We start from the raw sequence: 25931 nt of genomic DNA, 5'->3' as shown, positions 1-25931 counted from the left end.
GTGTCAAACTAGATAATGGTTTCATCAGTTTCAGAAATGGGTGCTAACAAAAAAAAAAAAGAACAGAGAATTGCATAGTTTAGAATCAAAACTTTGTCTTTCAACTAAGCTTTGAAGACTACTTATGAATACAATTTACTTAAACAACACATACTTTAATGCCTGCCCAAAACCTTCATAATAAGTACCTAACTTTTATAGTTGAAAACAAAGTTGTTTCAGTTTTTCTACTTTCCAAATATCTACATTTCAGTGGGCCATAAATATACTCATGCCAGCATTCAATGAATACAATATTCAATAATAAATAAGAATGTACTATAACAATATTAAATTTTTATTTTGACAGATGAAACTCTAAAATGTAGCAGCTGCCTTACTGGTAGTGATCAATGAATAGTGAAATGTTATTAACACTATAAAAATTTTCTCTTGCTTATTCAAAAAGAGTCAACATTTTCCAAAAATGGCATCATTTCCAAATTTACCTGTATCAATTCCTTGGCTGGACCCCTTTTCTCAAGTCCACTTCCAAACATTGATTTAAGAAATCTTGAAACACTGGGGAAAGTTTCTCTGGATTTGGAAGTTCTGGAGTTCCATTTATTGCAATCAGATATAAGACCTAAAAATAGAACAACATCTGTAAAATTATTATTATCATTATTTTTTGAGGGGTGGGTACCAAGGATTGAACTCAGTGTTGCTTTATCAGTGAGCTACATCCCTAAACTTTTTTTTTTTTTTTGGACAAGGTCTCAACAAATTGTTGAGGCTGTCCTCAAACTTGTTATGCTTCTTCTTTATGTCTTCCCGGGTCCTTGGGATAACAGGTGTGCAACCACTTGGTACAACATTTGTGACATTATTAAGGTACTTCAACAAAGTTATAATGAACTTTATCACTTTATCAAATTCATAGAACTGTGTGTGTGTGTGTGTGTGTGTGTGTGTGTGTGTGTGTGTTTGTGGTGGTGGGATCAAACCCAGAGCCTTGTGCCTGCTAGGAAATCACTCTACCACTGAACAACATCTCCATCCCTCTTAATTCTACAATGACATTCACCATAAATAATAAAGTGATTAAAGTTAGGTTATCATAATCTCTACCTGTTTGGATTTTGTATCCTCATGTCTCCCTTTCCTTTACTTTATCTTCTCTCTCTCTCTCTCTCTCTCTCTCTCTCTCTCTCTCTCTCTCTCTCGGTGTTATAGAAATTGAACCCAGGCATATGCTAGGCAACTAAGTGCTATACCACTGAGCTATTCCCCAACCCTCTTTTCATCTTATTTTGAGCTAGTGTATCTCTAAATTGCCAAGGCTGGCCTCAAACTGGGTATCTTCCTGCCTCAGCCTTTCCAGAAGCTGAGATTACAGTATGTGCCACCAGGCCTGGCAGCTTCATCTTTTTTTTTTTTAACTATGAATGTAAAACATCTTGCTTAAAGAAAATCAACAACCACCACCCCGACTGACATAAATATATAAAGAAAAATGATGACAACTTTACTATGAATGTGTACAATCCTGTTAGACATTCACAAGCTTTTTAAAAGTTACATTTCAAAACAATTGAATTAATGAAACTCTTTTCCTTAACTAGCTGTATACCAGCTTCACCATTCTCAAGAACTGACCATAAAATTATTCTAATGGCTAAATTGAACAGTGCCTTTAATAAGGGTGTTTTCATAATTTTACCAATATTCTTTAATTTTTGATAATTAACCTGAAGTGTCTAGAAATAAAATTATTTCAGATTTTTTAGTAGAAGTATTAGGTTTTGAAATTAAGCATACAGTACAAACCATCACTGAGTTGTCTTGTGAGACCGGAGGAACACTTTAATGGATCTTGGTGACCTTCTTTAATACTGAAAAGACAACTATATAACCTTGCAAATGTATTTTCCAAATGCATATTTTATCTCAAAGTGTGGATCCTAAAATATTCCCATATTAGCTCTTCGTTTTCTTATTATTAGCATCTTGCATTATAGTGCAGTATACTTATTACAAAAGATATATACTATATATATATACACATACACATATACACACATATGTATATACATACATATACACATATATAAATATTTATTTATTTGTTTGTTTATTTATTTATTTATTTATTTATTTTGTAGTGCTGAGGCTTGAACCCTGGGGACTCTTGCATAGTAGGCAAGCACTCCACCACAAATAAACAAATACAAATCTACTTCTATTAATCTAATGTTTACAGTTTACATTACAGTTCACTCTTTGTATTGTATTATACAATTCTGTCGGTTTTTAAAAATTAATAGTCATGTGTTAGTATATCAGACTGCCCTAAAAACCTACTATTCATAATCTCTACACCCCTGAATCCCTGCAACCACTGATTTTTTCAAACTCTTCGTACTTGAGAGGTCCTAAAATTATATCTTGTTTGAATTTATTTATTTATATACTTATTTATTTTTATTTATTATTTATTTTTTTGGTTCTGGGGATAGAGCTCAGGGTCTCAGGCATGCTAGGCAAGTGCCCTGTCAGTAATGAACACTTCCAGCCCACACAATATAGTTGGAATTGTAAAGTATCTAGCCTTTTTAGACTGATTTTTTTGCTAAGCAATATGTATTTAAATATCTTTGATTCTAAAATGTCCTCGCCTTAGGCATATAATAAATTTTCCATGTTCTTTCCCTATAATAAATAAGTAGATAAGATAAAGTTCTTTAATGTATTTTAGTGTTTTGATAGATCTGTTTTTATCAATTATTAATATTATATTATCTGGATGTAACATATACACCCAATTTTCTTTTATTTATTTTGTGATATGGGGGATGGAACCCAGGGCCTCAAGCATACTGGCATGTGCTCTACCATTGAGCTACACACAGCCCTTACATTTACTTTTTGAAAAACATCTTGGCTCCAGTTTGAAATAAAGATGCTATAAAAATTGTATATAGATTTTTTTGTAGACATGTTTCAAAGCATTTGGATAAATATCTAGAAATACATTCCTGGGTTATGTGGTAAGGTCATAAAATTTTTGTGGAAAACTGAAAAATTGTCTTCTTGAGTAGAGCATTTCACTAGCAATGAATGAGTGTTCCTGCTGCTCCACAGGCTCACTCAGTATTGGTATTGTCAGATTTTACGAACTTGACCATTCTAACAATGAGGTACAGTGGTATCTCATTGTTATTTTAATTTACCAATTCCCTAACCACATGATGTTTAGCTCTTTCCATATGCTTACTTGCCACCTGTGTATCCTCTTTGTTGTTAATTTAGCTCTTTTTCGCTTTTATTTTTCATACTGCTTTGGAATCCAGGCCTTCATATATGCTAGGCAAAATCTTGACCTACATCCCAGCCCAGAAGATTTTAATTTTTTTTAATGTGGTGCTGAGTTTCAAACCCAGTGTCTCACCCATGCTAACAGGTGCTCTACCACTGAGGTAAAACACTAGCCCCCCAAAAGATCCTAATTTTAAGAAAGTCCAATATATTCTTTCATACATGTCCTTTTACTATAGTACTTAAATACACTGGCAAACCATAGTCACATTGAATTTCTCCTGACTTAATTCTATTCTAAGACATCATGCCCGAGAGATATACTAATTTCAGGTTAAGATTGAAAGATGGTTGGAAACTTCTATATCTCCATCAGAAGGGATAAAGATGGAAACTCATAGCATACTCAAGCTAAGTATTCACAATCTCCACCTTCAACAGTACCCCTACCCCTGCTCATAACTTCTCCCAACTTTAGGGTCAATCACACTATATTCTTTACCTTCATTTATATTAATGACCATAAGCAGTCCAGGAGTCCCAGTCATATCCCCTCTACATCCCCACCCCAACCCTGGGTTCGCCACTCTGATGCCCAAGTAGCTCATTCTCCTTACTCTCACCAGTAGTGCTTACTAGAGGTGACTTTTTTTCTTTCACAACTTTGCTAGAGATAAAGCAAGTGTCTTTTTTTTTCATTGCTCTTTGAAGTCTTCATCATTATTTTCCTCTATGACGCAGGCTTTAGACTACAAATCTACATTTCCTTGTTTTAAATAGCTACTAATCCCAAGGCCATTCCCCTCTCATTCCTTCAAGATCATAACTCTTTGCACTGTTATCCCTACCATTACTCATGTCACAATTCATGTTATTTTAATAGCTACACAGATGCATGATAAGAGTTCCTTGTCTTCTCTGATGCACTTATGCACTAACCTTTCTCACCATATACACTGTGTCCTACCCTCTGCCAGGACAGACATTAGCAACTGCAACTCTTAAATTTTTGTTGTGCTCTTCCTCCTATTTTTTGTACTCCTAGCACTACAAAGTCAGTAACCTCATGACTCCACTGGGGCTAAAATCCCAGGGGTCTTTCAGTGTCCATCATTCCTTTCACATGTCACTTCCATGTCCCTCTCCCACTCATTTACAGTATTTATCCAGCTAAATGTGGTTAAAACTCTGTATTCCTTTCCTGTATCCATGCATCTGAATATAGTGGGATAAACCCCACTCATCTACAATGACTGGTATCACTCGAGATTGAAATCCACTAACCTCATGTGGGCTCTTAGTGCTTTCAGCAGCATACTAGATTTCCCTATTCCATGTACTCTCCCATTATCCTTTCCTGTTCTAAGACATATGTATTTAGTTGTGATGTCTCCCTAGATGTCTCTTGACTGTGACAATTTCTCAGACTTTCCTTGTTTGTGATGACTCTAGAATGTTTTGAGGAGTACTGCTCAGGTACGATATCATACTTTGTAGATACCCCTTTAATGAAATGTATCTGAAATTTTTTCTTCAAGGCTATATCAAAATGATGGTTTTTTTGAAAATAAGATCACAGATTTTTCTTTCTTTTTGTCCTTTCGCAGTACTGGGCATTAAGCCCAGAAGTGCTCTACCACTGAGTTACATCTCTAGCCCCTTTTGTTTTCAATTTTGAGATAGGGTCTTACTAAGTTGCTGAGGCTAACCTACAACTTGCGACCTTCTTGCCTCAGCCCCCCAAATAGCTGGGCCGCCATGCATGCCTGGCAACAGTACTATTTTCATTGCATCATACTAAAGGTACCTATTAGCAACATAAGTCTTGACTGCTAATGTTGACCTTATCACCTGGCCAAGGGCTTGTTAACTTTTCCCACTGTGAAGTTCCTCATCCCTTCCCATACTGTATTCTCTGGAAGTCACTATGTGCAGTCCATACTTGAGTTGCTCTCTACTTCCTGCAGGTGGAGGAGCATCCACATAAACTTTTAGAATTCTTCTGCATAGGTGATTGATCTGTCTCTTTGCCCACATTTATTTATTCAATCATTTATGTCATCATGGATTCATAAGTATTTATTTTAAATTTCAAGTTTTAATTATTTACTGTTTGTCCCAGCTTTGGTTATTAGGAGTTCTTTCAGTTGTAACCTATGATATACCTCATTCAATGTGGCCTTTAAAGAAAAATTGTTTATTTTTAATTGTCTAATAGTAATTGTATATATTTATGGGGTACAATATGATGTTTTGATATTTGTACACATTGCTGGATGCATTTTTATTGAATTATTTATTTTTGTGGCACTAGGGACTGAACTCAGGGCCTTACACACATTAATACACTAGACAAGTGCTCTACCTCTGGTATCTCCAGAACTATTTTTTTCTTTTTGCTTCTTTGTTTTTGTGGAGCTGGGAATCGAATCTGGGTCCGTATTCATGCGAGGCAAGCACTCTACCAACTCTGCTATATCCCCTTTTTGTTTGTTAATGATTCCTTACTTATTAGGTACAACTCTTGTCTTTATTATTTCATGTTTGCATTTTTTAAATGAACACATTCTACCATCAAGTAACAAACCATGTAACATAGGACAAATTTCTTAGGGTTCTTCCCCTTGGCCCTGAGGCTTTTGTTGTCATTTTACAAATGCATATCTCCTGCATCCACTGTTTTTATTTAAAAAGTTTTATTTTTAAAAGATATTTATATAACAAAAATCCATATGTTTACCCAAATAGTTACAAGAACTTTCAACTATAATGTGTTTGAGAAAGCTGCTTATTTAGCTTTTGAAAGATAGATTTCTGGGTTAATTTCTTCTTTCAGAACTTCATTATACATTACTAAACACTAAAAACGGTCTAACAGCTCACTGACTCTATTTCATTTATTTTTTTTCACTTCCATTTTTATGTTTTCCTGTGCCTATTTTCTATTTCTATAATAATCTACCATTAATCCTACCTCACATGCTATAGTTCCCATAAAGTGTTCATCAGTTTTGTTTCACTGTCACCAAAATACCTGACAAAAAAATATCTTAGAGAAACAGGCATTTTGGCTCACCATTTCAGAGGTCTAATCCATGGTACACTGATTCCAATACTCTGGGCTCAAGGTGAAGCACAATGTCATGGAAGATGATCACGATGAAGGCATGCTGCTCTGCTCAAGGAGGCCAGAAAGCACAGAGAGGAAGAAAGGGATACGAGGAAAACAAACGCTTCGATGGCAGACTACAGTGACCTATCTCGTCCAGCCACACTCCTACAGTTTCCACCAAGTCCATTCAAACTAGGATAGCCTGATAGGGTTAGGATTGTCACAATCCTATCATTTCACTTACAAATATTCCTGCATTAACACAGGAGTTTTTCAGGGATACTTCCTATCCAAATTACAATGTATGACTAAATTCAATTTGGGTCTTTTAAAGATATGTCTGACTTTTTAACACCTGGAACACAATTATAAAACATTATTTTAATGACTAATTCTTCTGTGCTAATTCTTTTATTGGTGTTAATTCTAGGTTGGATTTAGCTGAATGTTTTCCTGCCCTTTGTCTCTCTGGTAAAATGTTTATTGGATGTCTGGATACTTGTTGGATTCTGGCCACATCTGGATTTGTAGCAATATTCTTTTACTTTTTTCCAGGTAGATCAAGGCTTCTTTTATCTGAACAACTGATCTATGTAATTATGGAGACCACACTGGAATTAGAGCTTTATTTTGGGGTCTCTTCATCCTTGGACAGTCTTCCTTGGCCTGGAGGTGCTTTTCACAAAGCTTGTGGTCTTCCCTGGTTTCAGACTCATGGGCCTCAGACAGGTCGGTCAAGATTCTCACAGGTCTTGTCTGCCTTCAGCTTGTGGGTATGTTCCATGAGAATCTGCTTTGTTTTTGGCTATGTTCCCTTATCTGAAGGTACAGGCTCTGGTACAAATATCAATCTTTTCAGATTTGTGATAGCTTTTGAGCAGCCACTGCACAATTCTTACCCTTCTCATCCAGGTTACCTTTTCTAACATACGCCCATATGACTCCCCTTCCTTCATGCCATAGTGTTTTTCCAGATTTAGCATGGGAATGGACAGTCTCAAGCTCATAGATGAAAATCCCCCCTTTGATCATCTTCTGGAATTGCTGATTGCTGATGACATTTAAGAAATGACTGATTTCACTGGGTCCAACCAGATCCAAGGCAGAGGATGCTGAAGACAGCCTCTTCTGAGGCCTAAGTATAATCATGGTTGCAGTTGTGACCCTATAAATATTCTTAGGCTTTGTTCTGGGATGCAGTTTTAAACTATTTGGGTCTCATTTGTAAGATTTGTTAGGTGGAACTGAAGTAGCATTTAACTTAGTGGTAATTATTTCCCATCATTGAGATAAGACTCAATGTCTTCTACTCATCATCTTGTGAATGATCAGGTTTTCCACAGTGGCTGAGAGAAACAGGCACTACTCCCAAGCTTTCAAATGTGGCATGCACTACTCTTTCCAATCTTGTTTTTCTGAGCTGGAGGTCTCACTATGTTCCTCATACAAGTAGTCCTCAACCTTCAACTATCCGGGACTATGGGTGTGCACCATCACATCCAGCCCCAATGTTTGCTCCTAGTGATGGAGACTGAAACAAGTTCTTGCAAATGCTAGGCAAACACTCTACCACTAAACTATACCCCAACCCAGTTCTTTCCACTCTTGTCAGATAATTATATCTTAAGTCTTTACATTGGCTCTTCACACCAATCTCCTTTGAATGCTTAAGGGGGGACTCTCCACACAGATCTTGAAAGTCTTCATCTTTTCTTCTTTCACAGCTTTTCCAGCAATGTCCCATCATAGTCATCCCTCTCTGAACATGGCCTGGCAACTGGGGCAGCCATAAGTTTCACTTCAGTTGTTCCTTATTGTCCTTCATTCATTGTCTGATGCAATGTCTTGAATAGTACTGGTTCACAGAATCTTGCTGTTTCAGGCAAGGTGGGTTAATCTGGTCTGTGTTACTTCATTTTGACAGAAAGCAGATGTCCCCATTCCTCAAGTTTTCACCAACTTTATGTCTAAATTCATCAAGTCTCAGTCTTCATCTTAATTGAAATAACTGCAGTTTTTGCCAAGCTGGTCTCTCCCTCACTTCTTGCATGTAGATTTCAGGGCATATCTTTATCTAGTTTTCCCTATCTTTCCTGCCATTCCTTTTTAGTCTTCTTGCTGGTCTGCCTGATCAACTCTTATTTATGGACTGTGTCAGGGTACCAGCTGAATTTTTGTCAGTCTATACCTCCTTGACCTTGTGATGTCATCTTGCCTTAAAGCTTTAGAAAACATCTGTAGCTAAGGAGCCTCAGTTTGATCTGTCTAACCTGGGTTCCAGACTTGCATTCCCAACAGGCTCATCAACATATCCACTTGAACATCTTAGTAGGTATCTTAACCTTAAAATGCCTAAAATGTTAGAATGTTGTCAGCTAAATTCCCACCTACCATCCCAACCCCTCTACTCGTCCTGTAGTCTTTCCCATCTCAACTAAACTTCAATAAATCTTTCCCTTTGCCTAGGCTAGACACTTGGAACTATCCTCAACTTTTTTTTTTAACATACTCTCTTTTCAAAATATATCTAGGATCTAACTATTTTTTATCTCCTGATAACATCCTGGTCTACATTACTGCTATTTCTTGCCTGAATTATTACAACAGCTTCTTAATTGGTCTTCCTGCTTCTGCCTTTGCCTTTCTTGAGAATCTCCTCTTAACAAATTGACCCAAGTGAGCATGTTAAAATTTAAGACAGACTATTTTATGCCTCTGCTCAAACTTTCCAATGGTTTTCCCCTCTTAGAATAGAAGCCAGAATCCCCATCTTAGATAAAAATTCAGAATCCCCACAGAGCACTACATAGGGCCTCATTTCACTGACCACCTTATTGCCTATAGTTTGCTCAATGCACTCTAACTCTGTTAAATTCCTTCAAGATCTTTGAAGGTACCAGAAACATTTCTGCTTCAGAGCTTTTGTAATTGCTGTTTCTTCTGCTTGACATGCCCTTCCAATAAATATTACTCTCTTCCATCCTGTGTCCAAATGTCACCTCATAAAAGCCCTCCAAAAGCATTCTTTTTAAAAGCAAATCCCTGACTCCCCTGCCTCTTTCTCTCCTTGCCAGTCCAGCACATTGCTAAATGTATTATTCTGATTTACATTATTCTTTCCTCTTCTTCCATTAGAATGTAGGTTCAATAAGAGCAGGAATTTTTGTTGGTTCTCTAGGCAGTGACTTATGCACTGCATAGCACAAGGCAGGTATTAAACTCAATATTGCCTAAATAAATATAGGAAGGTAGAGGATTTTGAAAAAGTGTTCAACAAAGACTATCTATATCCAATCCCTCTGTTGTCTGGCCTGTTTTACTTAGTATAATACTTTCAATGGTGATTGTTACACATGTATTACTACTTCCTTCCCTTTATGGCCAAATAATATTAAACTCTTCTCAGGTGGCAGATAATTGGGTTGTTTCTTCTTCTTGCTAGCCTAAATGATACTGCTATGAACATTTTATGCATTTTTTTGTATGGACATGTGCTTTTGTTGCCTTTTTACTTTTGGCAGTGCTGAGGACTGAACCCAGGGCCTTGTGCATGCCAGGCACTCTACCATTGAGCTACATCTCCCACTCCATGGACATACACTTTTAATTCTCTTGCTATATACTTAGGAGTGGAACTAGAAGGTCATATGGTAATCCAATAGCAACTTTTCTGAGGAACTGTCATATTGTTTTGAAAGCAGTGCAACATTTTACATTCCCACTAGCAATATAGGAAGGTTCCAACATTTTTTTTTTTCATTTTCATTTTTGTAGTGCTAGAAATTGAATTCAGGAGTGCTCTACCTCTAAGCTATATCCATTTTATTTGGAGATGGAGTTTTACAACGATGCCCAGGCTAGCCTCAGACTTCCATTCCTCCTACCTTAGCCTCTAAAGTCCCTGGGATTACAGGTGTGCACCATTGTGCCTGAACAACAATTCCAATATTCACACATTCTCACCAACACTGATTATTGTCTGAAATGAGGTGGAAAGTGGTGTCCTGTGGTTTTGATTTGTATGTCCTTAATTACTAATGATTTTGTGTCACATATGTGAATATAAATGGAGATGGAGGATGGTTGAAATTCTTCACCTCAAATGCAAGAATGTTTACTTGTTCAAAGTCTACTCTGTTTAAAAATGGGCTTGAACACTGTCAGTTATATATCTTTGTCAGAGGTGTGATCTTGCTTTTCTCTTAAAAAAGGTCAGGATCAGTATCACATGCAAAGAAGTCTACTTTTTCTTTGAACATGAACTTTGATTCTGTGATGATGGGAACATATGAAATACAATTAAATCAAACCATATATCATTTTCACTTAATTCCATTTAAAAAATATTTTTATGTTGTAGATTAACCCAATACCTTTCTTTAAATTTATTTTTTGTGTGGTGCTGAGGATTGAACCCCGTGCCTCACATATGACAAGTGCTCTACCACTGAGCTACAACCACAGCCCTTAATTATATTATTTTTAGAAACTAGATATATGATTTTCTAGAAAGAGAAACACATTAAAGCAAAGAAACATCCCAGGAGATGTAATTGGCAAAATGAGGTGGAAAAAATTAGCAAAATCTATACTGAGGTAAACAAGTCAAAGGTTCTTGCATCTTTAAAGTACAATGCAAGGAAGATAAAGCCTGAGAACCACCATAGGGAAGGTCTGTCTCAAAAGATATCCCAGAGATTGCTCAACCAACTGTAACACATAGATTGAATCCTATAGCATCTTCAAAAAATCATGCTGGGAAAACTGGAAATCCATATGCAACAAAATCAAAATGTTGATTTAAACAGACTATTTTTAAAAAATCCATTATTTTCCAATTCTTATCCAAAGATATTCTAATTCTCAGGTATAAATCCTTTTCATTATGTTCATTTTTGAGTAGAAAAACATTTTTACTTCAAGGTCAAAGCATTTATATACCAAAACTTCATTTTATGCCACTGACAATAAGTATACCCCTAGCATAAACATGCTTATAAATCCAAACTTTTTCCTACTAAACTGAAAATCTTTTAAAGCTGTGAGAAGAAAAAAAAAATTCCAAGTAAAGGTAACGAGATATAACAAGTGTAAATCCCACTATCATGTTTAATTGTAATGTATAAATATTATGGAAAAAATTTAAAACATTCAATTCCATTTCTAACAAAACTATGAGATCAATGTAATTCTTAGAATCTAAATGATGTTCAAGAGCAGCAAGTTTACAAAAAACTATCTGTGTAGGAGAAAGTAGGGACCAGAAATGTAGCTTAGCCTTCTATTTTTCCAGAAATAATCTTTTTTTTTTTTTTGCAGTGCAACACAATAGATTTTTCTGCTTTATTGTGTTGGAGTCATAGAATGTTAAGATATCTAGTATAGCTTGAAGATTCTCCTTTTGCTCTAGTTTGGTGATACTGGAGGTCTATACCAACTGAGCCCACTGCTCTGGCATACCCTAAAACAAAGAGAAATTCAGAAATAAATTGTGGTTTGAATAACTCTAATATAATCAATTTTTGTCTAAAAATATCAAAATACATGAAAACAAACCAATATGTGTAAGTTTACATTTGACTATATTTTTAATTGGTTTTATTTTTTGAAATACATGACAGCAGAATACAATTCTTATTACACATATAGAGCACAATTTTTCATATACTTGTATATAAAGTATATTCACACTAATTGATGTCTTTATACATGCACATTTTTGTTTTGCATTATAATTCTTGTTAAACATATATACCTTAATTTTTTCATATCTCTGTTTATAAAGTATGTTGAAACCCAATTCATGTCTTCATACATGTACTTTGGATAATGATGTTCATCACATTACATTCCACCATCATTTCTAATCCCATGCCCCCTCTCTCCCTTCCCCTCCAACCCTTCTGCCCTATCTAGTGTTCATCTATTCCTCCTATGCTCCCCGCCTCCCTACCCAACTATAAGTCAGCCTCTTTTTTTTTTTTCCATATTAGAGAAAACATTTAGCATTTGTTATTTTGGAGATTGGCTAATTCACTTAGCATTACCTTCTCCCAACGTCATCCACTTACCTGAAAATGCCATGATTTTATTCCCTTTTATTTCTGAGTAAAATTCCATTGTGTATATATACCACCATTTTTTATCCTTTCATCAACTGAAGGGCATCTAGATTGGCTCCACAGTTTAGCTATTGTGAATTGATGTGGATGTGTCCCTGTAGTACGCTGTTTTTAAGTCCTTTGAGTATAGACTGAGGAGAGGGATAGCTGAGTCAAATGGTGGTTCCATTCCCAGATTTCCAAGGAATCTCCATACTGCTTTCCATATTGGCTGCACCAATTTGGAGTCCCACCAGCAATGTATGAGTGTACCTTTTTCCCCACATCCTCACCAATGCTTATTGTCTTCATAATAGCTGCCATTCTGACTGGAGTGAGATGATAACTTAGAGTAATTTTGATTTGCATTTCTCTAATTGCTAGAGATAATGAGCATTTTTTCATATATTTGTTGATTAATTGTATATTTTATTCTGAAAAGTGTCTGTTCAGGTCCTTGGCCCATTGTTGATTGAGTTATTTGTTTTTTTGGTGCTTAGATTTTTGAGTTCTTTATATACCCTAGAGATTAGACCAATGCTACAGAATAGAGGACACAGAGACTAACCCACAAAATTACAATTATCTTGTATTAGACACAGGTGCCAAAAACATGCACTGGAGAAAAGATAGCATCTTCAACAAATCATACTGGGAAAACTGGAAATCCATATGCAACAAAATGAAAATAACCCCCCCACACCTGTCACCATGCACAAAACTTAACTCAAAATGGTTCAAGGGCTTAGGATTTAAACCACTGGGTTCTGTATCTAATAAAAGAAAAAGTAGGCTCTAATCTTCATCATGTGGGATTAGGTTAGGCCCAACTTCCTTAATAAGACTCCTATGGTGCAAGAATTAAAACCAAGAATCAAAAAATGGGATGGAATCAAACTAAAAAGTTTCTTTCTCAGAAAAAGAAACAATCTGTGAGGTGAACAGAAAGCCTACATCCTGGGAACAAATTTTTACCCTCACACATTACACTTGACTATATTCTAACTGGTCTAGTTTTTTCTGTATCTATTTTGCAAATGAACAGGAAAGATCAAAACAGAGTACTGGGAATGGAGTACTAGGTTTTTTGGGGGGAGAGGGACAAAAGTGTTATTCACCCATCAGAGCGGCTCCAAATTTAAATGGCTTAATCCAAGAGCAAAAGTCAGGGTACAGCACACAGGAAAAAGGATACTTGCTTATGTCTGGGTCTGATCTAGGCTTTAGACAAATACAGAATACAGCAAGGCAGTCCCATTCCAACATCAGCATTTCAGGAAATAAAAATGTAGGGTTTCTAAACTAGGAACCCAACTTATCCAGTATTTTCTGATTTATATCTTTTTAGGGGATGAGAAATCAGAGATTGAACTCAGGGGCACTAAACCACTGAGACACATCCCCAGCCCTTTTTATTTTTTGAGACAAGATCTCACTAAATTGTTTAGGGCCTAGCTTAGTTGCTGAGTCTGGCTTTGAACATGATATCCTCCTATTTGAGCCTCCCAAACTGTTGGGATTATAGTCATGCTCCATTATGCCCAGCAACACATTAGAGTTTTTTCCCCTAAATCCATTCAAAATGGTCTAGTAGTCCATTACATGGCCATGCCATATTTTAAACAATTTTCTGCTAATGATATTTAAGTTGATTTTTTTGCTACTTTTTGCTATCTAAATAATGAGACAAAACTCTTAATTTATACTGTTCTACATATTTGTTAAAAATTACATTTTGGGCTCAAAATGTATATAGGTTTAACTAACAAATTTATTTGGGATTTGGAATATATACATAAAGATTTTATTTATTTATTTATTTTTTTGTGTGTGTGTCTTGGATTTAACCCAGGGTAGCAAGCACACTAAGCACATGCTAAGCACTACCACAAGTTATACCTCCAGTCCCGAGATTTTAATGTCATGGAGTCAAATTGGTTTGTTTTGTCCCCATCTGCTATAATGGGGATTAAATCCAGGGGTGCCTTACCACTGAGCTTCATCCTCAGCCTCCTGATTCTTTTGCAAACTTGGAGACAGGAGCCTTGTTAGGATCTCAATGCCTGCCTCAAAGCGGTGATCATCCTACCTCAACCTCCAAAGTCTCTGGGATTACAGGTGTGAGCCACAGTGCCTGGCTTCACAAATTATTATTATTATTTTATTATTATTTTTTGAGACATAAAGACTCTCCATTTTACCCAGGCTTGTCTCAAAGTCATAAACTCAAGTGATCCTTATGCATCAGTCTGCAGGGTAGTTGGAACTACAAGCATGTGACACCAAGTCGAGCTTTTGTTTCAATTTTTAAATTTTCTTGGAAGTAGTGGGGATTGAAGGCAGAAACATTATACAACTGAGCTATATTCTCAGCCCTTTTTATTTTGGGATACGGTCTTGCTAAACTGCCTAGGTTGGTCTCACACTTATGATCCTTCTGTCTCTGCTTTCTGAGCTGCTGGGAAGATAAGCATATGTCACTATGCTCAGTCATCTTAAATTGCTGCTTTTTATTCTGGATGTCCTATAACATATAAAGTGTCTTTATCAATATGAGATTATTCAGCCAAGTGTGGTGGCATGTTTTTGTACTTCCACCTGCTCAGAAGGCAGATGCAAGAGAATCACTTGAGCCAAAAAATTTGGGACCAGTCTGAGCATCACAGGAATCCCCACCAAAGGCTCAAAAAACAAACAACAAAAAAAGTGCTATACTCCAATAACTGTAGCAAGAAAATTTCCCAAATTTATACATAAGAATGTTCCTGGGGCTCAATGGTAGAGCTCTTGCCTAGCTGTAAGTTTTTATCCTTATTCATATTAGTAGTCCCAAAGCAGAAATCTAAATAACTATCCTAATCCATCTATACAATGGTGTGTGTGTGTGTGTGTGTGTGTGTGTGTGTGTGTTTGTGTATTTGCAGTACTGACTTGTTGAATTCAAGGACATTTTATCACTGAGCTATATCCCTAGTCCTTTTATATTTTGAGATTGAGTCTTGCTAAATTGCCAAGGCTAGTTTGAATCTTGTGCTCCTCCTGCCTCAGTTTCCTGAGGTGCTGGAATTAGCCATATGCCATCAAACCTGGTTTAAAATCTATTTTTCTAGCTAGTACAGTAGCACACACCTGCCTTCTGGCACTCAGGACATTTATATATGAGGATTGCATGAGCATAAGAGCTCAAGACTAGCCTGGTCAACATAGTGGGATGCCATCTCAAACAAACAAAAATCCCATAAAACTGATAGTCAATTTTTCTTTTCTTTTTCACTGCACAGGATTGAATCCAAGAGTGTTTTACCATTGACGTACATTCTGAGGACTTTTTGAGTTGTTTTTATTTTTTTTTATTTTGAGAAACAAAACAATTTTCTTTAACTTGTGATCTCTCAACTTGTGATCTTCCTGCCTCAGCCTCCTGAATAGCTGGGCTTGTAGATGTGCACCCCTGAACCCAACTCTATTGTCAGTTTTCATGTATGCCATACATTAATTGCAGCTACCATACTGACTATTATATCTCCAAAACTTACTCATGTTTAACTGAAACTTTGTAATTTCTGGATAATATGCTAGCCTGTTAGAACTAATAATTAATAAGTTCCCTTTCTATTTTGAGGAGTAGTTTCAGGTGTGCTTGGTACTATTCAGGCTGTTGGATGTTCGCTCCTCTCCTCTCCTCTCCAGCCCATGCCAGGAAACCAAACAGGTCAGTCACTGTAATTATTACTGTTGCCACATTTTTAGGATGAGGGAAATGCTAAATGTCTGGTCCAAGGTCAAAGAGCCAGGCTGTATTGATTTAGGAACTTGGGTCTCCAGGAAGCTATGACCTTCCCTTCCAGGAGGAATTTGTTCTAGCCTCCTATAGACTCCCCCCACTCCCAGGAAACATGCTTCTCTGAATCTAGGGCAGACCAGCAGAGCAGCCCTAGGAAGAAGCAAAAAACATGAGTATATAACAGTTATGGTGTCTTGGCACTCTCAACAGGGGAGTGAGTGAGGGCTCAGGCACGAGAGTCCCCCGTATGAGGCTCAGGAAATGAACTTCTGGTGTACATCCTCGCATTTCTGGGTGTTAAGCATGAATGGGAGGCCAAGCCTCCCCTGAGGCCTTCCACTACAGGGCTAATGGGAAGCTAAACACAGTGTCAGTACATAGGGAATCTCCATAATGTCCACCTCACAGTTCAGAATCATGTCCCTGGGTACCTGGAGGCAGGGCAAAGAGAGGGTGGCAACACAAGTCAATAGCAGGGCCCATGGGGGGCACTGTGAATTACCCATCCCACTGCACTCCTGATGCTTCACTCCAAATGTTTCACATGGTACATCAACTAAATATTTCCATTAAAAAAATAGAATCTTTTTAAAAGCATAAACTTTTACACTAGTCTCAGTCCTCAGTAATAGCTGAGGAAAAAGGGGCCTAGAAAGGTAAGAGACTGGCTCAAGGCCAACCAGAAAGGGCTTCCATTTTTTCGCTTTGTCTATCCAGGGACAAGTTCATCTGCTCTGAAGCCCTGTGACCTGGACAGTGCACCTTCCAGATACACAATCCCACTCCTTATGCTCCAAGTGCTTCAGCCTGAGGGACAGCCCAACTTGAGGGACTTCTTCTAATATATGCACAGCTCACAGGCACCCCCTATTTCAATGCACACCCGCTACTCCTCACCTCCTGTAAAGGTGCAGCCTCCACACTCCTTAGGGGGCCCTGAGTTGGAGATCTGGGCCCAAGGAGCTCTAAGGAATGTTGTTCTGGGGAAGACATCTCTGTTGGCTCCCATTCAGTCCCCAGCTCTATCTGGAGACTCACAGTTTCTGACATGTACCTGTGGAACAAGAGGCCAAATGCAAGGGGTCACTACTCACCTTGGCCTAGTCTCCCTGAACACCCTCACACCTCAGCTTGGAAAGCACAGAGCCCAGGGCTCTCATCCAGGAGCCTCACTTAGGCTGCAGTTCCCCTCTACTCCATTTCTTGGGGGCAAGAACCTATAAAGGCAATGAAGAGTAAAACTCCCAGAGGCTCCCAGAGTTCCCTGTAGAAAACCCCAAAGGAAAGGAACATGAGTGTCAGGGCCTAGGAGCTGGAATAAAGGACCAAGGAAAATGACCCAGCTTCACCCCATCCTACCAGCCCCAGGGTTCCACCACTTAAGCCCCTGGTTTACCAACTTACTTGGGACCCAGTGGCATACACATAGTGATGTAGCAGTTTGTGGCACAGCCTTTGTCAAAAGGGTAGTCATGTTGGTGGGAGATGGGGATGGAAAGAAGAGCTCAGAATCAGCAGGAGTGGGCAAGGCCATCTCCCATCGACACTCCCTAAGATGGTCAGTTAATCCAGGGCTCAACCCAGGCCTGTGGCAAGACGTCAAGAGCAGGGGAGCCTGCCTTCCCAAGCTCCTAGGAAGAGTGACCTCCCTCCACCCACTTGTGAGCAGCTCTCTTCAGACCAGTGCTGACACTGCACCCACATCATCCACATTCTCAGGGCTCCCTCATCACCTTTTACTTCCCCTTTGCCACATTTTTGCTCTATTCTCCATTGCCACACATGTCCTCCCACCATGCCCTTCCAGATACCTCTTAAGATCTTCCTTGCACTGCTCTGCTCAACTTATGCAAAGATGGTTTCTCCACCCCATTTCTACTTTACTTTCTCAACTCCTGACTTTTTATAAAAATGTACCTTCATTGAATTTCACTATTTGAAAAGGCAGTGATAGCAGGAATGTCCAATCATATTTTCCTAGTCACAAATTAGATAGTCCAGGAAAACCTGGACTGAAGGCCTTCAATACTCAAAGCAGTAAACAGCAAGCCCAAAGTCAAGTCCTCCCCTGGACACTGACTGGATTCTACTCTCCCTAATTCTATTTTCTCTTTCCCTTGACTTCATCCATCAGCCTCGCCCCCTTCTGCTCCCAGACCAGGTTGAATCTCACCTCTACCTCAAGAGCTTTAGATAGCAAATATTTTGGAACAATGGGAAGTGACCCAGCAGCACCTGTGTCCACCCCCAACTCTTCATTGCCCACCCATGAAGACTTTGATCTTCAACACTATTCTGCACAAGAAGGAAAAAGGATTCCACATCAGAACACCTCTGGAATGCGTCCAAACAGCAACACGAACCTTTGTGCTATATGAGGATCTGCCTCTTTTAAGGTAATCACAGCACTAAAGAAATTAGTATCCTGTCAGGTACAGTGATGCATCCCTTTAATCCCAGTTTCTTGGGAGCCTGAGGCAGGAGGATCACACAAGTTCAAGGCCCACCTCAACAACTTAGCAAGGCCCACAGTAACTTCGTGAGATCCTAGCTGAAAACAAAGTATAGCAAGATTTGTGGATATAACTTCAGTTTTAAAGCACTCCTCGGTTCAGTCTGTACTACCAGAAAAAATAAATTAATGGTAGAGTATTTAAAAATATAGAATTTTTAAATTTAGAAAAAAAGTTTTAATTAAATATGGATAGAATATAGAAAAAGTGGATTGTACACAATGTATAGAAAAATGACGAAAAGATAAAATTTTGAGAACTGAGCACTAAATTTCAATTATCCCTCACCCCCACCCCAGGGAATACTATCAGACATGAATAGAATCCAACACTTCTGAGGAACACAGAGAGAGCAGCCTCTCAAGCTGGTTCCACTCTTGGGCTCCTGGCTCACATTCTGTGTCTCAAAAGCCCTCAGAATCAACAGGACCAAAATCAAGTGGCATCTTCTTCTTGTTCATCTTCTGTTCAACTTTGTGCTGCCTCTCTTTCTTCCCCTGAACATAGGGGTTCAGGGCATCAGGATTCTCTATTCCTTTTTCTCTTTTCTTCCATCTCAAATGTTTATTCTTTTGTTTGTTGATTCACTCATTTATTTAAATCTTTTCTTTTAATGCTGCGGGTTGAAGGACCCAGGTCCTTCCACATGCTAAATACATGCTCTACCACTCAGATACACTCCAGCCAGAAATATTTCAGGGCATCAAAAATGCCTCAGTCAAACGAGGCATGGTGGTATATGCCCATAATCCTAGTGACTCAGTGCACTGAGGCAGGAGGATCTCAAGTTTGAGACCAGCCTCAGCAATTTAGTGAGACTGCTTTTCAGAGTAAAAAATGGAAGGGACTGAGAATGTAGCTCAGTGATTGCCTGGGTGCAATACCAGTAGCAAAAAAAAAAAAAAAAGTAAACTCTAGTCACTGCACTGGGTTTTGAAAACACACTACAAACAGCATGGCCAGCATACACTCAGGGTCTAGAGGGCAGCTGCAACAGATGGCAGCTGCAACATGAGGCCCTGGGCACTGTGGGGAGTTGCCAGGGTAGTGCAGGGAGAGGGTTATCAAGGGACCCATAAAGGCAACCTAGCTCACAGCACCCAGGTACATGTAGAGGAGAAGCCCAGAGCCTTAAGCATTAAGACATGCAAGAAGGCTATTTCTGCTTCTTCTGGTTTCAGAGGCTGTGTCCTGTCCAGAAAAAGTTGTCTCAAGAATGTCTGCTGGCTCTGCCCCTAGTTGAGAGCATCATCATGACAGCAAAGGCAGGGTCTGGACTGAGGTGGGCCAGGAAGTGAAGGGTAAAGCTAGTGAGCACTGTCAACTCTTTCAGGGAATAAGGCACAGAGGGTACAACAAGTAGAATGGAGACCTAGGATGTTAAGGGTGGGAGTTACTTGGGTTTTAAGATGAGACACAAACTTGTAGCTGACCACAGAAGGAATGGTAGTAATACTAATAGCAGCAGGTAGGACACTTTCTGGTACCAGGCACTGTTCTGTGTGTCTTGGGTGAATTAACCCATATTTCCCTGTTTCAGAGATGCGGAAACTGATTGACAAGGGGGGTAAGTAGCACAGCCAAGGTCTCCCTGCAAGTCAGTTATAGAACTGCGATTTGGGCAGATGTGCTCTTCCCCTAGAGTCCTTGCCTCCAAGTACCAAGCAAGTGTCTCTAGGAGGAGTAGGGAAGGGACTGGAAGTTGGAGCATGGAATTAGTGCCTATTTCAGGTGCTGCAGATAATGGAAAGGAGCCCTGTCTGGTGAATCCCATAGTGCAGGCCACATTTAGGTCCCTTGAGACTGGGCAATCTGGACATGGAGGGCCTCATTCTGAGCAGAGCAGAGGAGGAAGGGCAATGGCCTATGACCTGACCTGGAGCTAGAAGAACCACAGGATGGGGGAAGGGAAAATGCTGCCAGGTAAACTCAATGATGAACTGAAGCTGGAGAGAGGAGGAGGAGGGCAGGCCACAGGACTGAGCAGTAAGGGCTAAGCAGAGGAGTCACAGAGGGGAGGGGACCAGATATGGCTGTGGTGAAAGGGTGACTAAGGATGGGAAGTGCTGAGCCCACAGGATCCTCTGTCTTCTCAGCTGTCTCTGGGTCTGCAGCTTTCCCCCTCCCCCATTGGTACTGCCCACCAGTCTTCCTGAAGGAGCCTTTAGAGGAGGTGTTGTCATACTAAAGGAGTCCCGAGGCCGTCATGACCACCCTTCTCATTCCTGTTCAACCCCCAAAATGAAAAAGCAATAAAGACCCACAGATTGGAAAGAAAGTAATGATAAACTGTTCCTTGTACATGACATATTTTCCATGTAGAGTGAGAAACCACAACAACAAATGCTGGAGAAGAAACTCAGTGGTCGGGTACCCCTGATTCAAAACCCATTACTGGAAAAACAACACCAATAAGAACTCCTGCTCTTTGGAGATGCTATGAAGAAAATGAAATGATAAGTCACGAGAAAAGATTTGCAAGATGTGGATCTCAATCCAGTATAGAGAACTCCTGAAACTCAATAAGAAAATGACCCATTGTTTTGTAAATGGGCAAAAAATTGTAGAAAACACTTTACCAAACACATACAGATGGATGATAAGACATGAAAATATGCTCAACATCATTACTCATTGGGAAAACACAGACTGGAGCCCTAATGAGATATGACTACTCATTTATTGGAAGGGTTACCATTTGAAAACAAAATATAGCAACAAATGACAGTGTCAAGTATTGATGAAGATGCAGAGAAACTGGAATTCTCCTCATACATTGCTGGTAGAAAGAAGAAATGATAGGGTTGTTTCCTATAAATTTCCACTTATGTTTACTTTATAACTCACAATACCCACCCCTAAAACTTTACCTAACAGAAATGAAAACTTGTGTTCACATGTCTGTACCCTAAAGTTTGTAGCAGCTTTCTCTATAACTGCCCCAAACTATCTGGGCACAGTAGTCCAAAACTGTACACCCAGTGTCTTGGGAGGTTGAGACAGGAGGACTAAAGCTAGCATCTGCATCTAATAGAAGAAAAAGTTGGCCCTAATCTCCATCACATGGGGTCAGACCCCAAATTCCTTAATAAGACACCTATAGCACAAGAGTTAAAACCAAGAATCAACAAATGGGAGGAATTCAAACTAAAAAGTTTTTTTTTTTTCTCAGCAAGAGAAATAAATTGTGAGGTGAATAGGGAGCCTACACACTGGAAAAAAAATTTACCCCTCATATATCAGATAGAGCTTTAATCTTTAGAGTATATAAACAACTCAAAAAGTTAAACAACAAAAAAACAAATAACCCAATCAACAAATGGGCCAACGACCTGAACAGATACTTCTCAGAAGAGGATATACAATCAATCAACAAATACATGAAAAAATGCTCACCATCTCTAGCAATCAGATAAATGCAAATTAAAACTACTGTAAGATACCATCTCACTCCAGTAAGAATGGCAGCCATTATGAAGTCAAACAACAACAAGTGGATGCGGGGTGGGGGGAAAGGTACACTCATACATTGCTGGTGGGACTGCAAACTGGTGCAGCCAATTTGGAAAGCAGTATGGAGATTCCTTGGAAACCTGGGAATGGAACCACCATTTGACCCAGCTATTCCTCTTCTCAGACTATACCCAAAAGACCTAAAAAGAGCATGCTACAGGGACACAGCCACATCAATGTTTATAGCAGCACAATTCACAATAGCTAGACTGTGGAAGCAACCTAGATGCTCTTCAATGGATGAATAGATAAAAAAAATGTGGCATATATACACAATGGAATATTACTCAGAACTAAAAAATAACAAGATCATGGCATTTGCAGGGAAATGGATGGCATTAGAGCAGATTATGCTAAGTGAAGTTAGCCATTCCCTAAAAAACAAATGCTGAATGTCTTCTCTGATATAAGGGGGGTGACTCAAAATGGGGTAGGGAGGAAGAGTATGAGAAGAAGATTATCACTAAATAGGGAAGAGAGGTGGGAGGGAAGGAGTGGGCAAAGAGGAATTGGACAGAAGATGGAAGGAGACCATCATCATTATAGAGAATACATGTCTGATGATGTGAGGAAAAAGAAAAAAAACAAGTGTGTCACATTAGATTGGGTAGAGAGAAGTGATGGGAGGGGAGGGGGAAGGGGGAAAGGAAGGGCAGCACAATAGAATAGACATTATTATTGCTGTATGTATATATGTGACTGTATGACCAATGTGATTCTGCAACCTGTATGCTCAGAAAAATGAGAAATTATACCCCATCTAATTCAAATGTATGTCAAGATCATTGTACTGTCATGCGTAACTAATAAAAACGAATAAAATAGAATGAAAAAAATAAAGTTACCATCTATAACTTAGCGAGGCCCTAAGCAACTTAGTGAGAGATCTTGTCTCAAAATTCTTTTAAAAAATTCATAAAGAAAAAATAGAGGGGGCTGGGAATGCTGCTCAGTGATTAAGCACCCTTGGGTTTAATTCCTGGTAGAAAAACAAAACAAACAAAAACTACTGCCCAAAACTAGATACAATGTAAAAATCCTTCAAATGGTGAATGTATAAGACTACACAGGGCATCCATACAGTATTACACAGAAATAAAAGGAAACAGACATCCATACAGTACTACACAGAAATAAGTACTAAACAGACTACTGATATGAGCAACAACATAGATGACTCTCAAATGTGTTGTGCTAAATGAATGAAGCCAGACTAAAAAGCACACAACTGCACCAATACATGATTCTGGGAAGCAAAAACCCACAAGGATGTAGGGAGAGAAATTGACAAGAGATGAAAGGATTTTCTGGAGAAATGAAACTGGTCTAACCTTGACCATGGTGGAGAGTACTCAATGGTATGCCTTTGTCAAAATCCCTAACTATAGAATAAAAAGGATAAATGTTATGGTTTGTAAATTATTCCTCATTAATGACATTTTTAGAAAATTTTACCATGGCTCCCAGGTTTGCACTTCATCAAAACTAAATTCCAGGGTTGAGTTTCTGGGCCTTTCTAATCTTTACCCCATGGGGTTAACCTCCTTGCTCATGCCACCCTGTGCTTGAATTAGATCCCTTTCTCCATTGTTGTTTTCACACCCTACTTCCGTGTTTCCATGCCTTTGTGCACAGGTGTGTCTCTCACAGGCAATGCAATCCGGCCTTCTGCCAATCCAAAATCACACACCATCCAAGGTCACACAGAGTGGCATGTCCTATTCTACAGCCTTTGCCTTGCCAAACTCCCAGTTTCTTCCTGTCTGCTACACCACTTAGGACCAACCCCATCTCTTCGAGTGTTCCTGGGTGTCAGCTGGTGTTATTCTGATTGCAAGCTGCTTATCAGCATGAAGGCAGGATGTTCCTACTCACCTCTATAGCCATCCATCAAATAACACACAGCGCCTAGCTCATAGTAGGCTTTCAATGCAATGCGCCCAGGAGGGAGCATGACCACCCAGCTCCATGGGGAGGAGAGATCTGAGCTGCATCTTAAGAGGTGGGTCAGGAAGGACTCAGGGGCATCATCAGGGCCAAGGAAAGTGGAGAAAGCAGAGATAGTGCCCGGTGGCAGAGGTGGAAGGTGTCACCTCCCAGCTGGGTATCAGGGCACAGACATTTGGTCCCCTTACCTGGGTCTCATAGGGGCGCCTTGCGGTGCTCACTGCCCTGACCTTGATGAGCAGCTGCAGGATGAGTGACAGCAGGAGTCCTGCGGCAGGTACAGCCACTATGCAGCTGTGCATAGACTAAGAAGCCAAGCCAGGGGACAGTTCCTCCCTGGCCCTGCCTTTCCACCGACTCCTCCCCTCCCTGGTGGCGCCCCAGGTAGCCTCGCCCACGCACTCTTCCTCCCTGGACTGGACCATTAGTCCATTATACCCAAGCCCAACCTCACCCCACCACACTGTGGTCCCTCCTGTCCCTGTTCAACCTTCAAAACCCCACTCCATGGCCCTCCCCCTGGATTCTCAACTTCACAGGCCATCCTGCCCCACCACTGACCATCAGTGGTCCTCCCAACTGACTTCTCCCTCAAGCCCTGCCCAGTCAACCCTGCTTTCTTTACCCAACCCCTTGGCTGAACACCCTCCCTCCCCTCCACCACAGCTGGTTCCAGTGTGGGCCCTTGGGACCACATGGATACGTCATGGCTTGGTCCATGAAGGGTATGTGCCTCCTGTGTACCAGGAATACCACACAGCTAGCCAGCATGGCACCCAGGTAGAGGCACAATGAGAGGAGGAGCAGCAGGTAGAGCCTGATGTTGCGGTGCCCCACACAGTTGTTTATCCACCTGCAGTGGTGGTCGAATTCCTAGAGGAGAGGAGGCAGCACTGAGGGTCTACTGGCCTGGCTTCCAGCACCCTCAAATCCTGAGGCCTCCCACAAACCAGTCCTCTAGGCCACCTGCTCGTAGGCCTAACTTGAGCTCCCATCTCCAGGGAGAATGCAGCATTTCTATTGCTAGAGAACAGTTAGGACTCCATGGCTCATCAGGTCACCTGTCATGACTGAGGTCTTCAGAGACAAGACCTGCCCAGTGTCACTTGGAACAGGATGTAGAATAAATCTGGCCTCTATTTTCTCAGATACTGGATAAGGATGAAACAAACAGCCTTGCTCAGCCAGCCTTGTGCACTTGTAAACCCGTGCAAGGTGTGCACATGAGAGAAAATCACTCAACCCAGGAAACCTTCCAACTGGGACACCCAGAAGGGGACAGGCAAAGATCCCCAGAACAGGGAAGCAGCAGGCCTAAAAGTTGGGTATATGGTATCAGCAAGGCAGGGGATGGGACATTCACTGCCTTTCCTCCCCCTGGCTCCACCAGGTCAGCACGGATGGGATGCCCTTTGCATGACAGCACCTGTGCAAGCAAGGCCAGCTTCTCAGGACAGGTGCAGACACAGAGCCGATGACATATATAAGTGACCAACCATGTATAAGAGCTACTTTTAGCAGTGTGGGAAGATGGTCTCATACCAACCCCTGGCCCCCTTATGATGGGTGGTTCCTTCTCCTGGCTAGGTGCCTGGGGATGGGTTGGTGAGGGAACAGGGAGGATGAGTACTCACCTCCACACAGATGTTGCATGTTTCACAGTG

The 25931-nt window shown here is 40.0% G+C and overlaps 1 protein-coding gene across 1 annotated transcript; it reads right to left on the bottom strand.

The window, feature by feature from the left end:
• Window positions 1–493: 493 nt before the first annotated feature.
• On the bottom strand, window positions 494–25931 carry LOC107136055 (palmitoyltransferase ZDHHC19-like; the record flags this gene model as incomplete). Its single annotated transcript, XM_015478280.1, has 6 exons — window positions 494–625; window positions 17192–17348; window positions 17699–17778; window positions 24450–24561; window positions 24971–25140; window positions 25902–25931. Coding segments are annotated over 6 exons (681 nt in total), but the record flags the coding sequence as incomplete, so codon positions are not given.

Source organism: Marmota marmota, unplaced genomic scaffold (assembly GCF_001458135.2).
Source record: "Marmota marmota marmota unplaced genomic scaffold, marMar, whole genome shotgun sequence".
Taxonomy (NCBI): Eukaryota; Metazoa; Chordata; class Mammalia; order Rodentia; family Sciuridae; genus Marmota; species Marmota marmota.
The sequence above is the reverse complement of the archived record's forward strand: the minus strand, read 5'-3'. Positions and strand labels throughout refer to the sequence as shown.